General features: G+C 28.3%; 1 protein-coding gene across 1 annotated transcript in view; it reads left to right on the forward strand.

The window, feature by feature from the left end:
* The first annotated feature begins 13,808 nt into the window (after positions 1-13,808).
* The window catches only part of LOC122499337, an 86,773-nt gene continuing 80,932 nt past the window's right edge, over positions 13,809-19,649 (forward strand). The window contains exon 1 of the mRNA XM_043607621.1: positions 13,809-13,960. Within this exon, the coding sequence (XP_043463556.1) occupies positions 13,809-13,960 (152 nt within the window). The remainder of the gene's footprint in view (positions 13,961-19,649) is intronic.

Raw genomic sequence — 19,649 nt, forward strand, 5'->3', positions numbered from 1 at the left:
TTACTTATTTAATAGTCTCGACTCTTTGGTAAAAAATCTAAAATTATCGAAAATTATCAAAAATTCAAAAAACCGAATTTCTTAAAATTCAACATTTTTTCTCCTGTTTTATGGCATTTAGCTTCATTATTTTTGTGCTCTTGGAAAATACTTTACTTATTTAATAGTCTTTACTTTTTGGTAAAAAATCCAAAATTATCGAAAATTCGAAAAAATTCAAAAAACCGAATTTCTTAAAATTCAACATTTTTTCTTCTTTTTTATGGGATTTAGCTTCATTATTTTTGTGCTTTTGGAAAATACTTTACTTATTTAATAGTCTCGACTCTTTGGTAAAAAATCTAAAATTATCGAAAATTATCAAAAATTCAAAAAACCGAATTTCTTAAAATTCAACATTTTTTCCTCTTTTTTATGGCATTTAGCTTCATTATTTTTGTGCTTTTGGAAAATACTTTACTTATTTAATAGTCTCGACTATTTGGTAAAAAATTTAAAATTATCGAAAATTATCAAAAATTCAAAAATCCGAATTTCTTAAAATTCAACATTGTTTCTTCTTTTTTATGGGATTTAGCTTCATTATTTTTGTGCTTTTGGAAAATACTTTACTTATTTAATAGTCTCGACTCTTTGATAAAAAATCTAAAATTAGAGAAAATTATCAAAAATCCGAATTTCTTAAAATTCAACATTTTTTCCTCTCTTTTATGGCATTTAGCTTCATTATTTTTGTGCTCTTGGAAAATACTTTACTTATTTAATAGTCTCGACTCTTTGGTAAAAAATCTAAAATTAGAGAAAATTATCAAAAATTCAAAAATCCGAATTTCTTAAAATTCAACATTTTTTCCTTCTCTTTTATGGCATTTAGCTTCATTATTTTTGTGCTCTGGAAAAATACTTTTCTTATTTAATAGTTTTCCCCCTTTGGTGAGAAACAAAGTTAAATTGTTGTGGCAACCTTTTATTTTTAAAAAAATTTTTAAAACATTTAGCAATTATATGCAGTGTGTTATTGGTAATTGTCTGCTGGTTATTGTTGGTAACAAGTTAATTGTTTAAATATTTTGTAATTTCTATTCTGCTTTATTATCAGAATAGAGCATAAGTAGTTATAATTTTATTGTTTTATGAATTCTCCATTATATTAACATTACGATTAGTCGTTAATTTTAGAAATTGATAATAGACAAATAATTATTCACTGTCGCAATAAATTGAGGAGAAAACAATTCGCATACAGTGCGTCTTTACATAATAAACTATAAAGTCTTGAAATAGGATGGAGTTCGCTTTGAGATTTCACTAATACTTAGCTTGATTTTACTAGTTTCGAAACTTTGCTGTAGAATAATGCCAGGACAACTTCTCAGATCAGAATTAATTGTGGTCTTTATCAAAACTTTTGCTTTATCTTTATCACGAGATTGGGCACTTGGACTCATTGACGTATTGATGAAACTTATTTTAATTATCACTATTAAAATAATTATAATTTCTAAATTCTAGTTTTTCAATATAAAATCTAATTGTTTAATTTTTCGATTAGTTAGCTTTTAATTGCTTTAGGGTTTTCTATTTTACAATATATTCCAAAGCCGAGAGATTATATTGATACATAATAGGAGTATTACTTTGCACGTGATGAGGTAATTTCGTCCTTGTAAATTTAGCTCATCCTTCTTGAAACCACTGAAATTTTGAACTGCATTGGAAAATAATCATGTTATTATCTCATCGTTCTCGGAATAATGCCAGTGATACGGTTGCATATTATAGAAGGGCTCATCCGTAGTTGTCAAATTTATATCCGAATATAATCTTATCACGAATCGAAATGTTTGTTTTAATATCCGAGAATGAATTTTGAAATAGGTTTATCGATGTCAGTTACAGGCTGAATTAGCCAATAATTTCCAAAGGGCAATGATCTCTCTAAACTAGTTTAATCAAATGATTCGAAACGATGAAAGCTATTTCCATATTAAGTGCGCAAGTTTATTTTTCAGTTTCATTTAATTACAGTATTAATAAGCATCACTAGTAATCGAAAGATTTAAAAAGATAAAAATAAAAGGTAACGATTTTCTTTCGCTACACTCGTTCTCCACTTAGTTTTTGTTGATTAAAATTTCCCTTTTAGCGAGCAATCGCACGTGAAGTTGATCCTTGATATTCCAACACTTCCGCGGCTTCTTGTTCTTATCGATAACTCAATCCCAAGTTTCCCTTTGGAAAAGAGAAAGAAGTGAAAAGGAAATTGCGTCGAGGAGCCCAACCCTGAAAACTGCAGACGCTCTCGGCGCCCACCTAATTGACATCCGACCGCCCCATTATGCACTCCTTCCCTTGATGTTATTAAATTAAGTTTCTGCCGCGCCATGAAGATTTATTGCTTTAACTCCTTTTTCGCGATTCGTTTTGAATAGGAGACTTCTGTTGCCACCAATTTTTGTCTGTATTCCAGAGATAAAGGCGGACGTAACCCTAACACTTTAACAAAAGGGCAAATTTTCAGAGGTGTACTATAAATGAGATAACGATTATTAGATAATTCGATTCTGTTGAATTTGTTACTTTAAAATTACTACAATACCCCTTTCAATACTTCATACATTTTCTAAACGTCGATCATTTAATCAGGGCTCGAAATAGGTCCGCAAATCCCGTAAAAGTCCGTAAAAGTCCTTTTTTTAAAAAAAAGGTCCGTAAAGTCTGTAATTTGATTTAAAAAGAATGAAAAGTTCGTAAATTGTACGACATAGTTTGGAGAATTTTAGAGAAATTACAAATTATTGCAGAAATTCAATTATTTTCAAAAGAATTAAAATCCTTCGCAGAAATTCAATTATGTTCAAAATTTTTTTTAAATTCTCGTCAAAATTTCAATTATCTTTAGAAATAATAAAATTCTTCTCCGAAATTAGATTATTTTCAAAAATTTTAATACAATTCTTGGCAAAATTTCAATTATTTTCAAAAATTTTCCTTAATTCAATGATTTTTAATATTTACTATTTTAATAAAATTTTTCAAAAGAATTCAATTATTTAAAAAAAAATTTAATAATATTTTACGCAAACCTTCAATTATTTTTATAAAATAATAAAAATTTCACAGGAATTCAATTATTTACAAACTCAATTATTTACAAACTTTTTAGAAATTTCTTCACAATAATTTAATTATTTTCATAAATAATAAAATTTTTACAGAGATTCAATTATTTTCGTAATTTTTAATTATTTCGTACTAAAATTATTTTTAGGAATTCAATTATTTTCATAAATAATAAAACTCATGATGAAAATAATTTTGAAGAAGTTACAGTAACATATTCTTATATTCTTATAATATAAAATAATGATTTTATCACTCTGTTATCTTTAATTATTATAAAACATGAAGAAATCGATCACTCGGAGTCGAAGACCCGGAGTTATCGATATATCTTCATGTTTTATATTTATGAAAAATTTAATTTATAGTTTTAATTAAAGTGTTCTCTTATTTGACATGGACTATTTATATTTTTGTCCGTAATTGGTTCGTAATTTTTCATTTTTTGTCCGTAAATTCCGAATTTTGAAATACTTTCACTGGTTCGAGTTTAATAAAAAATTGGTGACTTGACTTTTTATCCCTTGAAATAAAGCTCCCCTCCCCCAGAGAGTAATCCGATGACGCCAACGTCTGGAATCTTGAAGTTTTTTTTTTAGGCTTCCGTCATGATTATACCTAGACTTTTATATATATTTAATATAATCAATATACGATGTGGGATGTTGTAATCAATCTTGTGAATTCGCGTTTCCTTCTCTAGTTTAAACTTTAAAGGCAGTTTGAATTTGAATGTTCCGAAAATACCTTGATAGTTGTTTGGTCTAAGAGAAGTGTTTTATATACTCCTTAGGAGTCTCGATTCGTGAGTACTTGGAATCCACTAACAAGCCATGAATCCTGTTCTTAATTAAAAGCACTCGACAGACAAAATGGTGAAGATGACAGGTCTTAACTTTCCTTTTCATTAGATTTAATATTTCTGAATATAAATTTCCGTTATGAAAATTGTTTTTTGTTTTAAGTGAACACAAATTTCATAGTTTGTAATACCAATTAAAATACTTTTAATATTTTTCAATTTATAAGTGGGGTAATTAAATTTTGATTAAATTGTCAAAAATTAGAAAAGCATTATAGTAATTTAAATGAAAAATAGGTTTAGGATTTTTCTGCCGGAAAATGGAATTCGTTAGTGAAATTCAATCGAGAGTGTATTCCGCTCCACATTATACACTTAAAACGTAATACCTATATATACAGGTAGAGAGTTGCGATTTATGCGATCGATGAAAGCTGTCACAAAATGAAAACCGGAAACGAATGTTGGTGCTAATTAACAACTAACATGTACACAACGTTCCACGGTTGCACAGGATTTCATTGGGGGTTATCAATTATTGAGGAATCAGCCGGACTTGCGGATATTCTGTGACGTTTAAATGTGCCGACGTCGCTGACATTTATTTGGGAATTCACGTCAGTTTTTCTTTCAGAGGTAAATCGATTTTTTTCTGTTAAATATTCCCTTTGATATAATTCTAAATTTGAATAAGTTTCTTCTAAATAAAATTCTTTTTTTTTGTTTACTGAATACGCAATTGCATTTGTGATAAGATATTTTCCTGAGGCGCGTGTTTAGAGATATTCCGTGAGTTATCCAATTTTCGGTTAGAAATTCTACCCTCGAGCAATTAAGGCATTATTAGTATAACATGGATTTAGCCTCGCTTTGCGGTCATCGCAGGATCAATAGTTCGATTGTATTACTATCCCTATAATTTAATTTAGGGTGCTAATTCATACAAGGAATATTAAGTTGCAATGTTCTGAAAAAAATCTATAATCCCCGATGCGTTTTTTTAAATTTTGAATTCAATTAATAAATTAGTTTTTGATAGCTGCGTGGCAGTTTGCCAATTGAGTCGCAGTCATATGATCGATGAGAGTTTGGTGCAGGAAATCAGCTTTACAGCTCCTATTCCTTATTTTAAAATCCACCTCTCCTCTCCTCTCTCATCTCCGCTCTTATTCAGTGACCTCACATATATATTACGTTCTCACCTTCTGCACAGGAAATTAGCTGAAGCACTTTCCGTTCGAACCTTAAAGCACCTTTACTGGATTACTAATAAAGTCATTAGTATATAGACTTCGTCAAGTTATTATGATTAAAGTTTTAAATGAAAAAAGTCATTTTTTTTAATACCTTATACATTACTAATCTGACTTGAATATATTGATGATTATTTCATCTTAAGAATAATGATTTTTTCTTCTGCTTTTAATTATTTTATTCTAGCCTCTCATTCTTTCTGTTTATGCAACTAAATTGAAGGAGACATTGACTACAAGCATATTTGCGGGAATTTTGCGAAAAGAGGGATTTGCAGAGTCGGCGAGTGTTTCATTAACGTAACAAGATATCAAGCTGTTGTAGACTGTCGTTTAATAACCATAATGAAATCATAAAGAGAAACCGCCTACTCATTGTCATATACAGTCCTTAAATTCACAATAAAATGAAGAATTCATATTATAGCCTTTATTAATCTTCTTTTTAATTCAAGAAACTAAATTATTCCTTTGTTTTTTTAATTTCGTTTTTTATCATAAATTCTAAATATGCTCATTTATTATCAAGTGCCAGGGCTCGAACCAGTAAAAGTATTTAATAATACGGACTTAACGGACCTTTTTTTTTAAAAAAAAAACGGACTTTTACGGGATTTACGGACCTAGTTCGAGCCCTAATATAAAATACTTAAATTTAAAAAAAATTGTCAATTTTTTGTTATTGAATCATTTATCAAGTTTGAATAGTACGCTTGGTGTTGAAAGACAAAAGCAACACTCGTTAAAAAAAACAAACAAATACACGTTGAGGGGATTGCGTTTGTTTTGAAGGATTCTTCATGTTTTTTAGTGCAAACTCTATGGGGAGATCAAGTAGTGTGTTTCAAGAGAAAACTTTTTGCCTCTCTCGCGACATCCGAATGCATCGTCTAATTGAAACTGACGTCAACGATCTCCCCTTTATATGTATATATATATACATAGCAATTGTTTCTCGAGGGGAAATATCCTATGCTTGTAAAATATCCTGATATTAATTTCATATATAGTGTAGGGTTTTACGTAGCACGTTTTATGCTTGAATAAATTTTTAAATTAACTGAAAAAGCCGTTATCACACCGAGAAAATCCATAATTAAATATTGAATGATAGACATTTTTAAATAGTCAGCGATAAACGTGCCAATAAAATACTTGTAAGATAAAGAAGCGCACGTTAAAAAAATTTTATTGCAAATATATTCTTATCTTTTACCATTATTATTATAAAAAATTTTTTATCATAAATTTTGACTATTGTTTTAACTATTGATTTGGTATTTTGAATTGATTTCAATTTAGATTTTTCTTTAGAAATTCTTTAGAGAATTTTGTTGATTTTTTTGAAATTAATTGCATTTTTAATGTAATAATATGAGAAGTGCATAAATTCCTATTCTTATATAACTGAAGTGGCCCTTAATTTTTTCTAATTATTTTAGATATTAATTTAAAGAATAGCTACTGTGGGACCTCGTTAATTATACGATTGTTTGTTTGACTTTTGTTTCAGGGCTTGCAGCAGAAAGGGAAATGGAGCTCTTCATGGCATCCTGAATCGGTGAGTGTTAGTTTTTTTTATTCCTCGACTCCCTTTATTCTGTATCTCACTCCCTTTCGTGAAAAATTGTGTTTCATTTTACTCCACGCTAAGGAATATATGTGTATATATCACTAAGGATAAAGTATATGCAAAAAAAACTTGTAAATTTTATGAGAAGTTGACAGAGTAAGGAGACAAAGAAATTTTCTCTCATTTTTTTTTTTTTTTTGCCTCGGTATAAAGTTTTTAACCGCATCTTTTTCTTTTATCTAAAATTTAAATTCAAGCTTTATTATACGCGTTCTCATAAATTTAATTAATCTTGACGATGTTCAACAACTTGGGAAATTTTAAATTATCATTCTTAAATAGATGTTTAATTTTTTAATTATTAAAGAATTTTGAAATTGTAGTTTTTATTCCGTTCGGGCGATTATTATATTATTTATATTAGAAAAGTTTCCTTTAGTTTTCAAGTGGCGGAAAATTAAATTTTGTGTAAGAATACGAAAGAGGAGTTTAAAGCATTGAAATGATATCTATATAAGAATTTGCTTAGTGCACATAGGATATAAAAAATTAACTTGAAAATTAAATGCAAAATTCTGAAGTTGGCACGAAAAAGTGTTGAGAAAATCGCGGTAATTTAAGTAGGTACTTCCCACGTGGAAAATTCTTGACTCCATCTCCTTGAAAATATGTGATTTTTCTTTTTTGCTTTTCGGCTTTTTGACATTAATGGAATATATTTTACGGTTCTCAAAGTTTCTTTATATGTGCGGGGTATATTTGAAATAAACACAAATCTGATATATATTTCCGTTTACTCGTTTCACTTTTTCTCGCGGCGGATCTTGGAATCTTCTAATTATCGGAAAAATATGTTGTAATCAGAGAACTTGGGCGAATAACCCGTGTGACGATGGCGCACTGCATTGCGCAATCGCGAAAACAGCAATAGGGGTTGGTTATGGATTTTCGGGACGCGACCTTCGCGTGTCGCCCACGTTTTCACGCTCCTTCTTCTCTAAATTACTGGACACCTCAAATTCCATGAAAAATGCACAACCCTTCTCCTCAAAATTTGCACAGTGTTTCGTTTTTCTTTTCTAGAATACTAATTTTCGAAAATATAATTATAGTATTCTTTGAGAATTCAAGTTTTTCAAAAATTCTGAAAAATGTCCCTTATACATTTTATAAAAATTGATAGATTTCTATTTTTCTATTTTTCTTTTTGCTTTATAATGATTTTTCATTTTTTTCAAATTGATAAATTATTTATTACATAATGTAAAATTTGTTCTCCGAAAATATTCAAAGCGATGGTAAATAAAAATTTCGATTTAATTATGCATTCTTTTCACGAGAGTAAAAAATACTTTTTATGGACATAATAAACACGAAGCAAGAAAATTATAGTTTTTCTCTATTTTTAAACATAAAATCGAAATCACGTGTAAAATGTCCCTTTATCGAAACATTTAATGCTCGTCTTAACATTTTGTTTCTATCTAGATTATAAAAAAGAGTTATTAATGAGAACACGAAAAGAACGAGGAGAGAATTGAAAAATTTCACATTTCGTTTGAGAATAATTATAAATAATTTTTAAATAATTTTTTTCTATTTATATTTTTACGAGACCGACCGCGCGTGCTTATTTGATTTAATAATTAATAACAAAAGTCTAATGATTTGTATTAAGGAAAATAATGATAAAAATTGTAGGAATTAATATATTGACTGGATAAATAGCAAATAGAGGAAGACAATATATAGGTTTAGGATAAAGAGGTTTTTGAACTTTGATACAAATAATTATTTAGTGCAAACGTCGTTAACATCCCATAATAAAAGGCGTTCGCCCTCAGTTCAAACGTCATGCTTAGAAAAGCTTCACACTAACCTACTTTATGTCCCTTGACGCACGCCACTCTGGTCACGCGATGCTGCGGGTATCTTTACTTCCCCCCCTCCCCTCTAACTCTCCTAAAGTTGTTGACTCGTTAACTTTTGACGAAAAAAATCTTGATGAAATCTCGACATGATTTCATTATACAATCTCAGCATCCTATTCATAAAATATTTTTACTGCTTGTCCTGCAAGACACGGGAGTTGACACATTATTATAATAAGCAATAAGCTTCTCTGATAAAATTACACAATATTCCGTGATTTTCATGATTTTAACTTATTCAACAAATTGTGTTATACTTGAATGGAGAAAAAAGTACGTGATTTGATTTTTTGCATATTTTCTATTTCAATTTAATATTACACTTTATTTGAAATATTTATGATCTTTAAGAAATTATTATAATTGAGCGCTCCAATGCTCAATTGCTGTTTTATTAAATTACTTAATAAAATTATTAAATTACGAATTAGAACGAGATAAACTTGAGTGTAATGTTTAAATTTGTATAATGATATAATTGAAAACTCGATTTATTTAAATTTCTTGGTAAACATTTCACTTGCTGTTAGTGCTGTGAGAAGGATTATAGTGTAGGATTTCGGAGTGTTGCATCCACACTGGGATGTGAGTAGTAGCGTCCGTATTGGATCAGACAACAGTAGTACAAATCGTCATAAAACCGTCGCGACTTTTTATAACCGCAGATTAAAAATCCTTACAATTCTCCCTTTTGGACTATTTCTATTTTTCGAAAAGCCGAATTTTTCATTTTCGTCCCACATTTCCAGAATCTATTCAGTCTCATAAGATTTTTATTTTAATCGCTTATTTAGGTTTATTTTTAATTCTTCTCGTTTGCATTTTTTATCTTTCATCTACGATTGTTAAATTATTAAGATACGAAAATAATAAATTTTGTATTTATTGTAAAGGAAAAAATGTATTTTTACATTCATTTACATTCATGAAAAAGTATCTTTATTGTGATGAAGAAAATTTTCCGACTAGTTTTCCTTTTTTTTAATTTGCTTTTTCTGTATAAAATGGAACATTCTTGAAAATTGGTTCTAATTAACGCTTCAGTTTTTTAGTGGAATGTCCGTTGCGTACTTTGTAAGTGTATAGCCAGAAGCGCGGATAATCTCCTCGTGGTAACTTGGTTGCGGTTCTCTGCGGTACTGTGCTCAGCCATCTTGGTTTATCGATTTCATTCCCTTGCCTCTAGTCTCTTCCCATTTCACTCGCTGCTGTTTCCTTTTCTCTCAAACATACACATTCCCGAATTTAGACCCGGTTCTGATGGCTGTTGCATCGGCATCGTGCATCGGTCATACAGATTCCAGAAAAATTTTTATAAGAACTTGAAAAAAATGGAAAAATCGAGGGTTGTATTTACTAAGTTAGATTAATAAATTACTGAAGAAAGAAGAAATTTATATTTGATAGATTAGAGTTGAGATTAGAATTGAGGTTCAAATGCAGGTTTGAAATGACTTGATTTAATTAGTTGTTGGTGTGAGAAATTATTTGAAAGGATATTTCCTTATAGTGACAGGTAATAGTAATTGATCCCTGAATTATAATGGGTTTGCTATTCGGAGAATAGTTTCTACATTGTTAATTTATTTTACGACATGTAGAGTACTATAAAAAGAAATAGATATTGAATTTGACATTGTCGAATGGCTGGCTAGGGAAATTCGATATTCCGTCGACTCAGCTATGTTGTGATGGGTAGAGTTTTCGAGTTGAAGAGGGTGATGACGTAGGTTAGCTGAAGATGCTGAAAAGAGGGAAAGAAGTATCGGATGAAAGGAGAAAAATTTCACCAAGGAGGCGAGCTCGTCAATTAGAACCTCGATCCACCCTAACGTGTTTTTTTATACACCTTCACTTTTTACTGGCGAAGAATCCAAGCAATATTTACCCCACGAGCATCACTGCGTTTTCATTTCTGCCCATTACTGTCGTTTTTTTCGCATTACTATTATTTGAGACTTTAATTATAATATGTACTTGAATAGTTTTGAACCTGCAATGTTGACTATTTTTGAGTTTTTTCTGGTTGTTTTCAACGAACCAAACTATTTTTTTAACTTATATTCTGTGTCACTAAATAAACAATTCATTAATATATTATTTTAGAACCTACCGGTGGTCTTCATGAACTTTTTTCTTCTTCTTTTCGGCTTTGACAAAATTTGCCTATCTTCCAGTTTTTTGTAAAAAAATTAAAATCATCTGCTTAGTTGTTTCTGTCATTTTTTGTTTATCGCTAAATAACATTTGTACTGCTTCAAGATTCGTTGACTGTTTTTGTTGATTACACTTAGTGATTATTTACATACCAACGATTTGAATCGTTGGGGGTTTCTTCGTTTCGGAAGGGTTGCCTGACAGATGGGTAGAAAATGGAATTTTAGTCAAGAGTAGGGTTTATTAATTAACATTGTATAAGTATCATGACTTGAATATCAAACAAGACAATTCCTCTTCCTCGACCAGAAATATTTCCGTGTGGTCAAATTTTCATTCCAAGAATAATATGATTTTCTCCATTTAATAAAATAATGCTTATATATTTTTGAAAATTTTCCATTTTTTAATTTTACTGATTTATAAGTTTATGATTTAAATTGTCATTCGCTCAGTTTACACATATTGAGGTTTGTAAATATAAAAATTGAGTTTTTGGTATTCATAGAACACAACTTAAAGTTGTACTTTGAACTCTTCCTTTCAACCTTACAAGATTTTCCCTGTAAAATGTTTTTGTGTCACAAACATTGAGTTAACTTTTCTCGAGACTATAAATCGGTATTTGTATTTTCTTCTCAATGCACAAGCGCATTTGTATATTCTTGAGAAATTTATCTTTTCAAAAGAAATATAGATATTTTCCAAATATAAATGTTTTGTCTTCTTATCGCTATGTATTTCTTTCCTTGAATTTGACGTTTCGTTGTCGTTTCCCATTTATTTCATACATAACAATGTGTTATAAAACTTGCATGAATGCATGTACAAGTTTTCTTGTAACTTTCATTTTTTCCAATTGGTTATATTTTTTGAAATAGACTTGTGATATGGAAAAAAATGTTTTTCTCCCTTTACAGTAGTATCGTATATATTAAATCTTTGATGAGGCAGGAAATGCTTTTATGAGAGATAAGAAGTGGATCACTCGTTGCATATATCCTTATCTGGCTTTAAAATCCTTCCCATTGATCACGTCTCTTATTCCTTTGCGTCTTTACACCCAGAGAAAAAAGTTATTTATTTTAACTAAAAGTGTATATTTAAGAAAAATTTATTTGTTGCAAATAAATATTTTATTTAAAATAAATAAACTAATATTTATTTCAAATAAATGCACTAATTAATCTAAAATAAAGAAATATATTTGCAATTTATGAAATAGTATATTTGTAGCAAATAAAAAATATATTTGATTCAAATAAATGTTTGTTTGACTTATAAGTAGACGCCTGCGCATATTGCATTGCTATAGTAAAACAATAAGATGTTTTGCTTTTAACAGTTTAACGCGTACAATTATAAGAGGTTTATTCATCATGAATAGTTAACAAATTTAATTGATTTAAGTACAGAATTTTTCTTTTTAAGTGAAAATTTTAATTAGTACAAAGTAACAGATTTGTATGTGATTTCATTTACATTTTAGTGTCTTATTTGAGATTTTGTGAGAAAAATGTGACAGTGGACTTTTACATATGAAGTGAAAAAGTAAAGTAAAATGACTAACAATAAAAAAACCTGACTTTATTTAACAAATATTCTTATAAAAATAAACATTTATTTTAATGAATATTAAAAGTTCCATTAGTGATTGTGATTGTTAAATTTATTTGAAGGTTATAAGTGAATTTTAATATTTTAGAATGCTTACAGGATTTATTAAAATGAAAAGTGTTTTTTATTTGTTCTAAATATAAAATATATTTAAAGAAAATATAAAATTTTTTTCATTTAAATAAAAATGGATATTTAAACGAAATATATTAATTCAAATAAAAAATATTATTTGAGCTAAATAAAAGTTTAGTTGGTTCTGTGACAAATATCCTTTTTTATTTGTTTGAAATAAATTTTATTTAATTCAAATAAATCATTTCTCTAGGTGTATTGTGTGCAATAGTTCAAGTCACGACTCACGGATTATTGAACGTAAACGAATCATATTTCTTGTGATTTCATTTCACTACTTGTCGTTATTTGCTCACATTACCAGGGAATAACAGTTTTTCTGACTTTAAAGAAAATTTAATGGGAGTAACATAGTTAGTGATATTTTTGAATAGTTGGAAAAATTTGATTTCAATTTTTGACGTAAAAATTTAGTTTTTATTGTTGCGAATAAAATTTAATTGAAGTAGCAATCATTTGCTAATTGTTTAGACTATAGATTAACAGATTATTCCTTTTATCGCAAATGGTATTTTTGTGTATATACAACTTGAAAAGGTTGGTTAATAAAATGTATCTTGTGATAAACTTGAGAGAGCTGCGATTTTGTGATGCGTCTATTTGAGAATTTTCGTTTCTACGTTTTAAGCATTTCTCAAGAGGATTTTTATCTATCCTATCATACCCTCGTCGAAGCTCGAAATTTGTACGGGATCCGAGAGATAGAACGGCTTTATGCTTTCAGGCCCGTTGAATCTTGAGGTTCTAACAATATCGATTTTAGATACTTCTTTGCACACTTGAAACTTGTCTCTAGACTATGTGTACGTATTTCATGTTTCATGAATAAAAATTGTCTATTTGTGGAAACGAGGAAAAAGAAATACTAATAAGAAAATAAATTTCTTTCAATGTTAGTTAAAAGCTAAAAAGAATTTCTACAATTGGTATTTTATACAGTTATACTATTTTCTACAATTGGGAGTTTAAATTTATACTGTTTTTGAGTAACAGTAGTTCAAAATAGTAGTTCAAAATAATAGTTGAAAATAAAAGTTGAAAATAATAGTTGAAAATAATGTTTCAAAATAATAGTTCGAAATAATAGTTGAAAATAATAGTTCCAAGTAATGATAGTTTGAAACAGTGATAATTCCCTTGTACAATGGTTGTTAGACATAAACTTGAAGAGATGGTATTTTTGAATGTCGGTATCGAGTGTAACTTGAATCTCTAGAATGAATTTTCTTCCGATCGATCATTTATTGGTGTATGGAGTGAGTTCTCGATACAATGTATATAGACAATCTTGGTTTATTGACGTAGTTTCCAGCACGTTATCGACATGCCTTCAGGCTATTGAAATTTTGACACTTCCCAATTTTGTGAGGTCAGTTCCGTTCTATTTTTACTTTTGTTTCATTGTTTTCCAGTGAAATTTAGACAATTGTTATGTAATAGTGTCATTGTTTCACACACAAGGGGAGAAAATTGATGTTTTTTCTTTAGAATTGCGGAAAATTGTTTTGTAAAAAGTGGCAATTAATACAGAATATAGTCATGCTCATGGTAAAAATAGATTGATTGATGAAATAGAATTTTCAAATTGATATTAATGTTTCTTAAAAACTGTTTTGTATTATGGAAAAATTAGTTTTGTTTAATTGTCAATTGAACTTTTATTTCGCGAAGTTGGCTTTAACTTATTAAAAATGTATAGATTTTTCAGCAATCTTCGTGTTATTTATGATCCGCCGGGGTTTACCGCTAGAACGCAGACCGAATACATACACTGGGTACAAATTAGATCCTTAATAAAATCGAGAGAACTTTTTACAAAATCGAAAGCAATTTTTCTTTGTAATAATTTTCATCTATTTTCATGAAAAAACATAAAACTTTGAAGTTGTAATTTTTCTTTTAAAATTAACAATATGTTTCTTTTGAAAGAAATTTAAATAGGAAGAAAATATTTTGTTTCTTTTTTTAGAAAAGTAATTTTCTAAATGCTTACTATGCTGAAGAATATTTCCTTTTTCATTTCACTTACAACTCCTCGGCGTTAATGGGTCTTGCCTAATCGAAAGTGCATAGGATATCTTGATTGTCCTATATATTTTCAACACGATGGATGGTTTCGTGAAACCCCCCTTTGGATTTAATCTAGAAATTCTAGAATCTAGATTATATAGATGCTTGAATTGTCTGTGTGTGTTAAAATGGATCGTTGAATCTCAAGGGTTATTAAATATTCCCAAGTGCCATAATGCACGGTGAACTTGAATATTTAATTCATTATAGGAGTTTAGTCTCTCTCCACTCTCCATGTTGTTATTCCTGTCACTGTTTCTCACTGACAGTTTGACGTGGGATTAATCACTTAATTTGACAGACATTCCCTTCTCTCAAACAACCTTTGTATAATTGTTTCCTAATCAAAATTGTGACAATAATCATAAGTTTGCTTATTTCTTACTATCTAAATCTTATTACATAGTTATTTATTTTTTAAACAATTCGTTAAGGGCATTTGAACGATTATGACGTCAAAGTTTTAAATCACATGCTTTGCACAAACTGTGAAGTCATAATGGTTCAAATGCCCTTAACTTCTATTATTTCCAAACGAGAAAATAAAAAAAATACAATTCTTGAGCCATTAGCTCAAAAAATTTAGATCTCATCAAATTCAAAATAAATTGCTTGTAAAAAGAGGTATTTGAAAATACTTTTAATTTGCATCTCAATTGCTGGGAATAATTTGAAGCATTTCGATAATCATGAAACCGGTGATTTAAATTTTTGTCGCTTTTACAGGGCTCGAACAAGGTCCGTAAATTTGCTTCAAGTCCGTAATTTGATTGAGAAAAGACGAAAAGTTCGTAAATTGTACGACATAATTTGGAGAATTTTAGAGAAATTACAAATAATTGTAGAAATTTAATTATTTTCAAAAGTAATAAAATTCTTCGCAGAAATTCAATTACATATGTTCAAATTTTTTTTTAAATTCTCGTCAAAATTTCAATTATTTTTAGAAATAATTAAATTATCCTCTAAAATTCAATTATTTTAAAAAAATTTAATACAATTCTTGACAAAATTGCAATTACTTTAAAAAATTTTCCTCAATTAAATGATTTTTAATATTTATTATTTTAATAAAATTTCCTAAAAGAATTCAATTATTATTTTTAAAAAATTTGATAAAATTCTACGCAAACATTTAATTACTTTCATAAAATAATAAAAATTTCACAGGAATTCAATTATTTACAAATTTTTTATAAATTTCTTCACAATAATTAAATTATTTTCTTAAATAATAAAATTTTTACAGAAATTCGATTATTTTCGTAATTTTCAATTATTTCGTACTAAAATTCTTAAGAATTCAATTATTTTCATAAATTAATAAAACTTATTGCAGAATTTCAATTATTTTTAATACAAATTTAATCAAATTCCTCAAAAATGTCATTATTCTTGAAAATTTTATTAAAATTCGTCAAAAGAATTAAAATGTTTTAAAATTTGTTGATACACTTTTTATTAGAATTCAAATTACTCAATAAATTATTTATTTTTTTATTTAAATACCTAATTGAATTCTAGTAGAGTTTTCTAATTAGAGTTGATTTGAAAATGAATTTAACTAAAAATTTTAGATTATAATTGAATATTTAAAGCAATTATAGCGTGGATTTTTAACAATAATTGAATATTTGGAAAGGTTTCATTTTAAAATCTTCGAAAGAAAGAATTGCAAATTTTTTTTTGCAATTTATTTATTATTTATTTTTGGTGATTTTCAAAAATTCTTGTTACACTCTATTATTGACAATGAGTATTGAAAAAAAAAAAATGTTTTCTATTGTTCTTGGGAGAATTAATACAAAATGGCTACTTTTATCATTCGTTTAGTAATAGAGTTTTTCATTGAAAAAGTAGTAAAAACTATTGCCGTTGAGAAATTAGAATGTTTATATAATGTCGCATGGAGGCTTTTGTTCATCAGCTCATGTGAAACAAACGCCTGGGCTTCTTGACGTCTATTGTCCGCGTAATCTCTTCTCTCTCTTCCTGTTATTTTTTCTGCTTCTACAACACCTCTAAGCTTACACACTTTTCTCTCTCACTCTCTCCCTTCGTTGTTTTGCTCTCGATACAGGCGACATGACGCCCCGCTGCCTTGACGTCACTCCGCTTAGACATGAACGTACAAGTTGAGGGTCTAAAAGAGAAGATCGATTCTTAAAGCTAACTGAACCTTGTTTTGCCCTACTATTTTTTAGAGGGTCGTCAATTTTGTTATTTTAGAGTTCTGAGTTTTATATACGAGATGGAAAAATTATTTTATACAAAATAATTGTATTTATTAATAAACGGAGTGCAACTACAGTTGTCAAGCAGTTTATATCGATTATCACTGACGGAGATGTTTCTCTTTTTTCTTCTTAAAAGCAAATGTCAGTCTGTCTTGGAAATCACGTGATTTGTAAAAATTTAATGAGAGACTTGAGGTTGTCCTCATTTGAATTCGAAGGAAGTGTGAACTTTATTTAAAGAATAATTGTTCTAGACTTTTTTTTGCTAGGAGTTGAATTTAGATGTTTTTAAGTGTTAGATTTTATTTTTGAAATTTGTAAGCATTTAAAAAAAATGAGTATTCTGGATTTTTTTCCTCATTTTTCCAGTTCATAGTGGCAAACTTTAGGTTTTTATCTTTTATAACCATCGAAATATTTTTATCTTCGCGAAAATGCAGAAGTTTTTGTGATAATTCTGTATAGTGACGCAAGTGAAGAACTATTTTTAATGGACGCGTGGGAAATGCAAAGGAATTTCCTGATCACACGTTTCTTGTATTCACTATTTAGTGATCAATGGAATGTTTAACTGGAAAATTTTTCTGTCACGTTTTTCCAAATGAAAAAGAAGAAAGAGAATTCTCTTTTTCTTTTGGGAATTTCCCGCATGTAGACTAGGCAAATGACTTGTTTTAAAGTTCACGCGAACTCTAACTAATTAAACTTCAAACGAATCAAAGACCATTGATTGAAATTACTATTAATTGTAACTAGTCACGATTGAGATTAATTATTACAACTATTGATTGTAATTAGTGACAGAAAAAAACTGTCCTCTTTTTTCTACGGTAATTTTTTTCTCAATAATTATAAAATAAAATTATAATTATAGGATTATTATAAACTATATTTTCTTTCTGGTTTTTTGTCATTTCTTTCGTTAGTAGAAGGGAATGCATTCACACTTTTGTGTTTTACTTATGTTTTGTGATGAGCGCACAATTTTTTAAGACGTAACCCAATTACAAGTAATTGTACTCGAGTTCATGCCCCTGTAAGCAGTGCTCTGCGAATTTAAGTCGCAACCTTTCCTTCCACAAGAGTAGCCTCAACTTGTTTCAAAGGGGTTATTTTAGGAAAATAAAGCTACGTGCCTTTAATTTTTTTCTTTCTTTTCCGTTTTCTAGCTTCTGCTTGCGCCTTTTTCTCGAAAAAAAATAATGCTATATCAAACTTGAGTTATTTCAGTGTGCTACAAGGCAAATTTTTGATGAAACAAAGAAAAAACGTCTCAGGCCGCTTTTATATATTTTACCTTACTTACATACCTCTTCAATTTTTCTTCTTTTCATTTTTTTCATTTTTGTTTTACTTTTTGGTAAATAATAAAAAAAAACTATTACATTATGATGATTAAAATAATAATTTTATTCTTTTACCTCTTTTTGTTTGTTTCTTCAATTTTTTTCACTTTTGTTTTCGTTAACGAAAAAGAAACGAAAAAAATCAAATTAACATTCAATTGAATGTTAATTTGACTTTTTTCGTATTCTTTTTATAATTAATTAGTATTCTTAAGGAGAAAAATGAATTTTTTGACATTCAAACAAACATTGTTTGATTATTGACGCGAATTCATGAAGACTGAGAGCGTTCTTGAAATTCAATGACGTATCGTTGCTGGCGCTTAATTAACTTTAATTAACGTTTCAACGCTGTGATTTCTCCTTCGTTGCAAAGATTGAGAAGAATAGGATTAACCCTTCGCGTGAGGAGATGACTATATTTAAAGCGATTTAAATGTTTCCAACGATTGTTTACAAATCTCGTTAAATGGATTAGGGTACACTCCCTCCAATTGGATAAGCCGAATCTAAGTGGTCAAATTTTCAAAATTCAAACAGAAATGTTTTACACACTTGTTTAGACTTGATAGTACCTACTACTTATTTTCAATTTTCAAAAATATGTTTATTAGAAAGAAAATCGTTTATTTAAGAAAAATTCGAAAAAAACCGTTTTGGAAGTAATTCAGCAAAATTAAGCGCAAATAGAAAAAATATATATCAATAAATAATAATTACAAAAGAAAGTACATAAAAAAATAATTAATTTTTAAATAGCTATTTACTTTTTAGTGCGATAGTAGTTAAAAATCAATAAGTTATGTTCGTTTATGATAATTTTCTCCTCTTTATTTTATTTTTAAATTTAATGATAACATGTTTATGCTCTTGAAATTCATGTATACGTGACTTTGAAACAATTCGAGTATCAGTGCACGTGACATTGTTATTGAAACAAAAACTATTGTAATAATTGTTATTGAAATAATTTCAAAAGAGTGCATTATGAGATATGACACCTTTTATTACTAATCATTTCATTAACACGATTAGTTTACTAAACTTTGCAGTCTCCATTCTATTTATAAATCGCTTTATTTTCTGTTTTTCATTTATTATAAAAGCATTGTTTTAATAAATTATTTTCCTCTTTTCTTTCAAATTAATAAAGTAAATGTTTTTATTTTTTATAATTGAAAAATAAAAACATTTATACTTTATTAATTTTTTAAAATTTTTAAAGTTTTAAAATATCGTGAATTTAAAGAATTTTGCTTATGGTTTGTATAAACAAATTTTTAGAAATTTTAAATTGGAAATAAACTGTTAAACCGCGATCGATTAATAATGTTACATAGCAAATATGTTTAAATAAAATTTTCGAAATTCTTCGAATTTTTATAATTTAACAAAAAAATGTAAA

Source organism: Leptopilina heterotoma, unplaced genomic scaffold (genome assembly GCF_015476425.1).
Source record: "Leptopilina heterotoma isolate Lh14 unplaced genomic scaffold, ASM1547642v1 Lhet_167, whole genome shotgun sequence".
In the NCBI taxonomy this organism is placed as follows: Eukaryota; Metazoa; Arthropoda; class Insecta; order Hymenoptera; family Figitidae; genus Leptopilina; species Leptopilina heterotoma.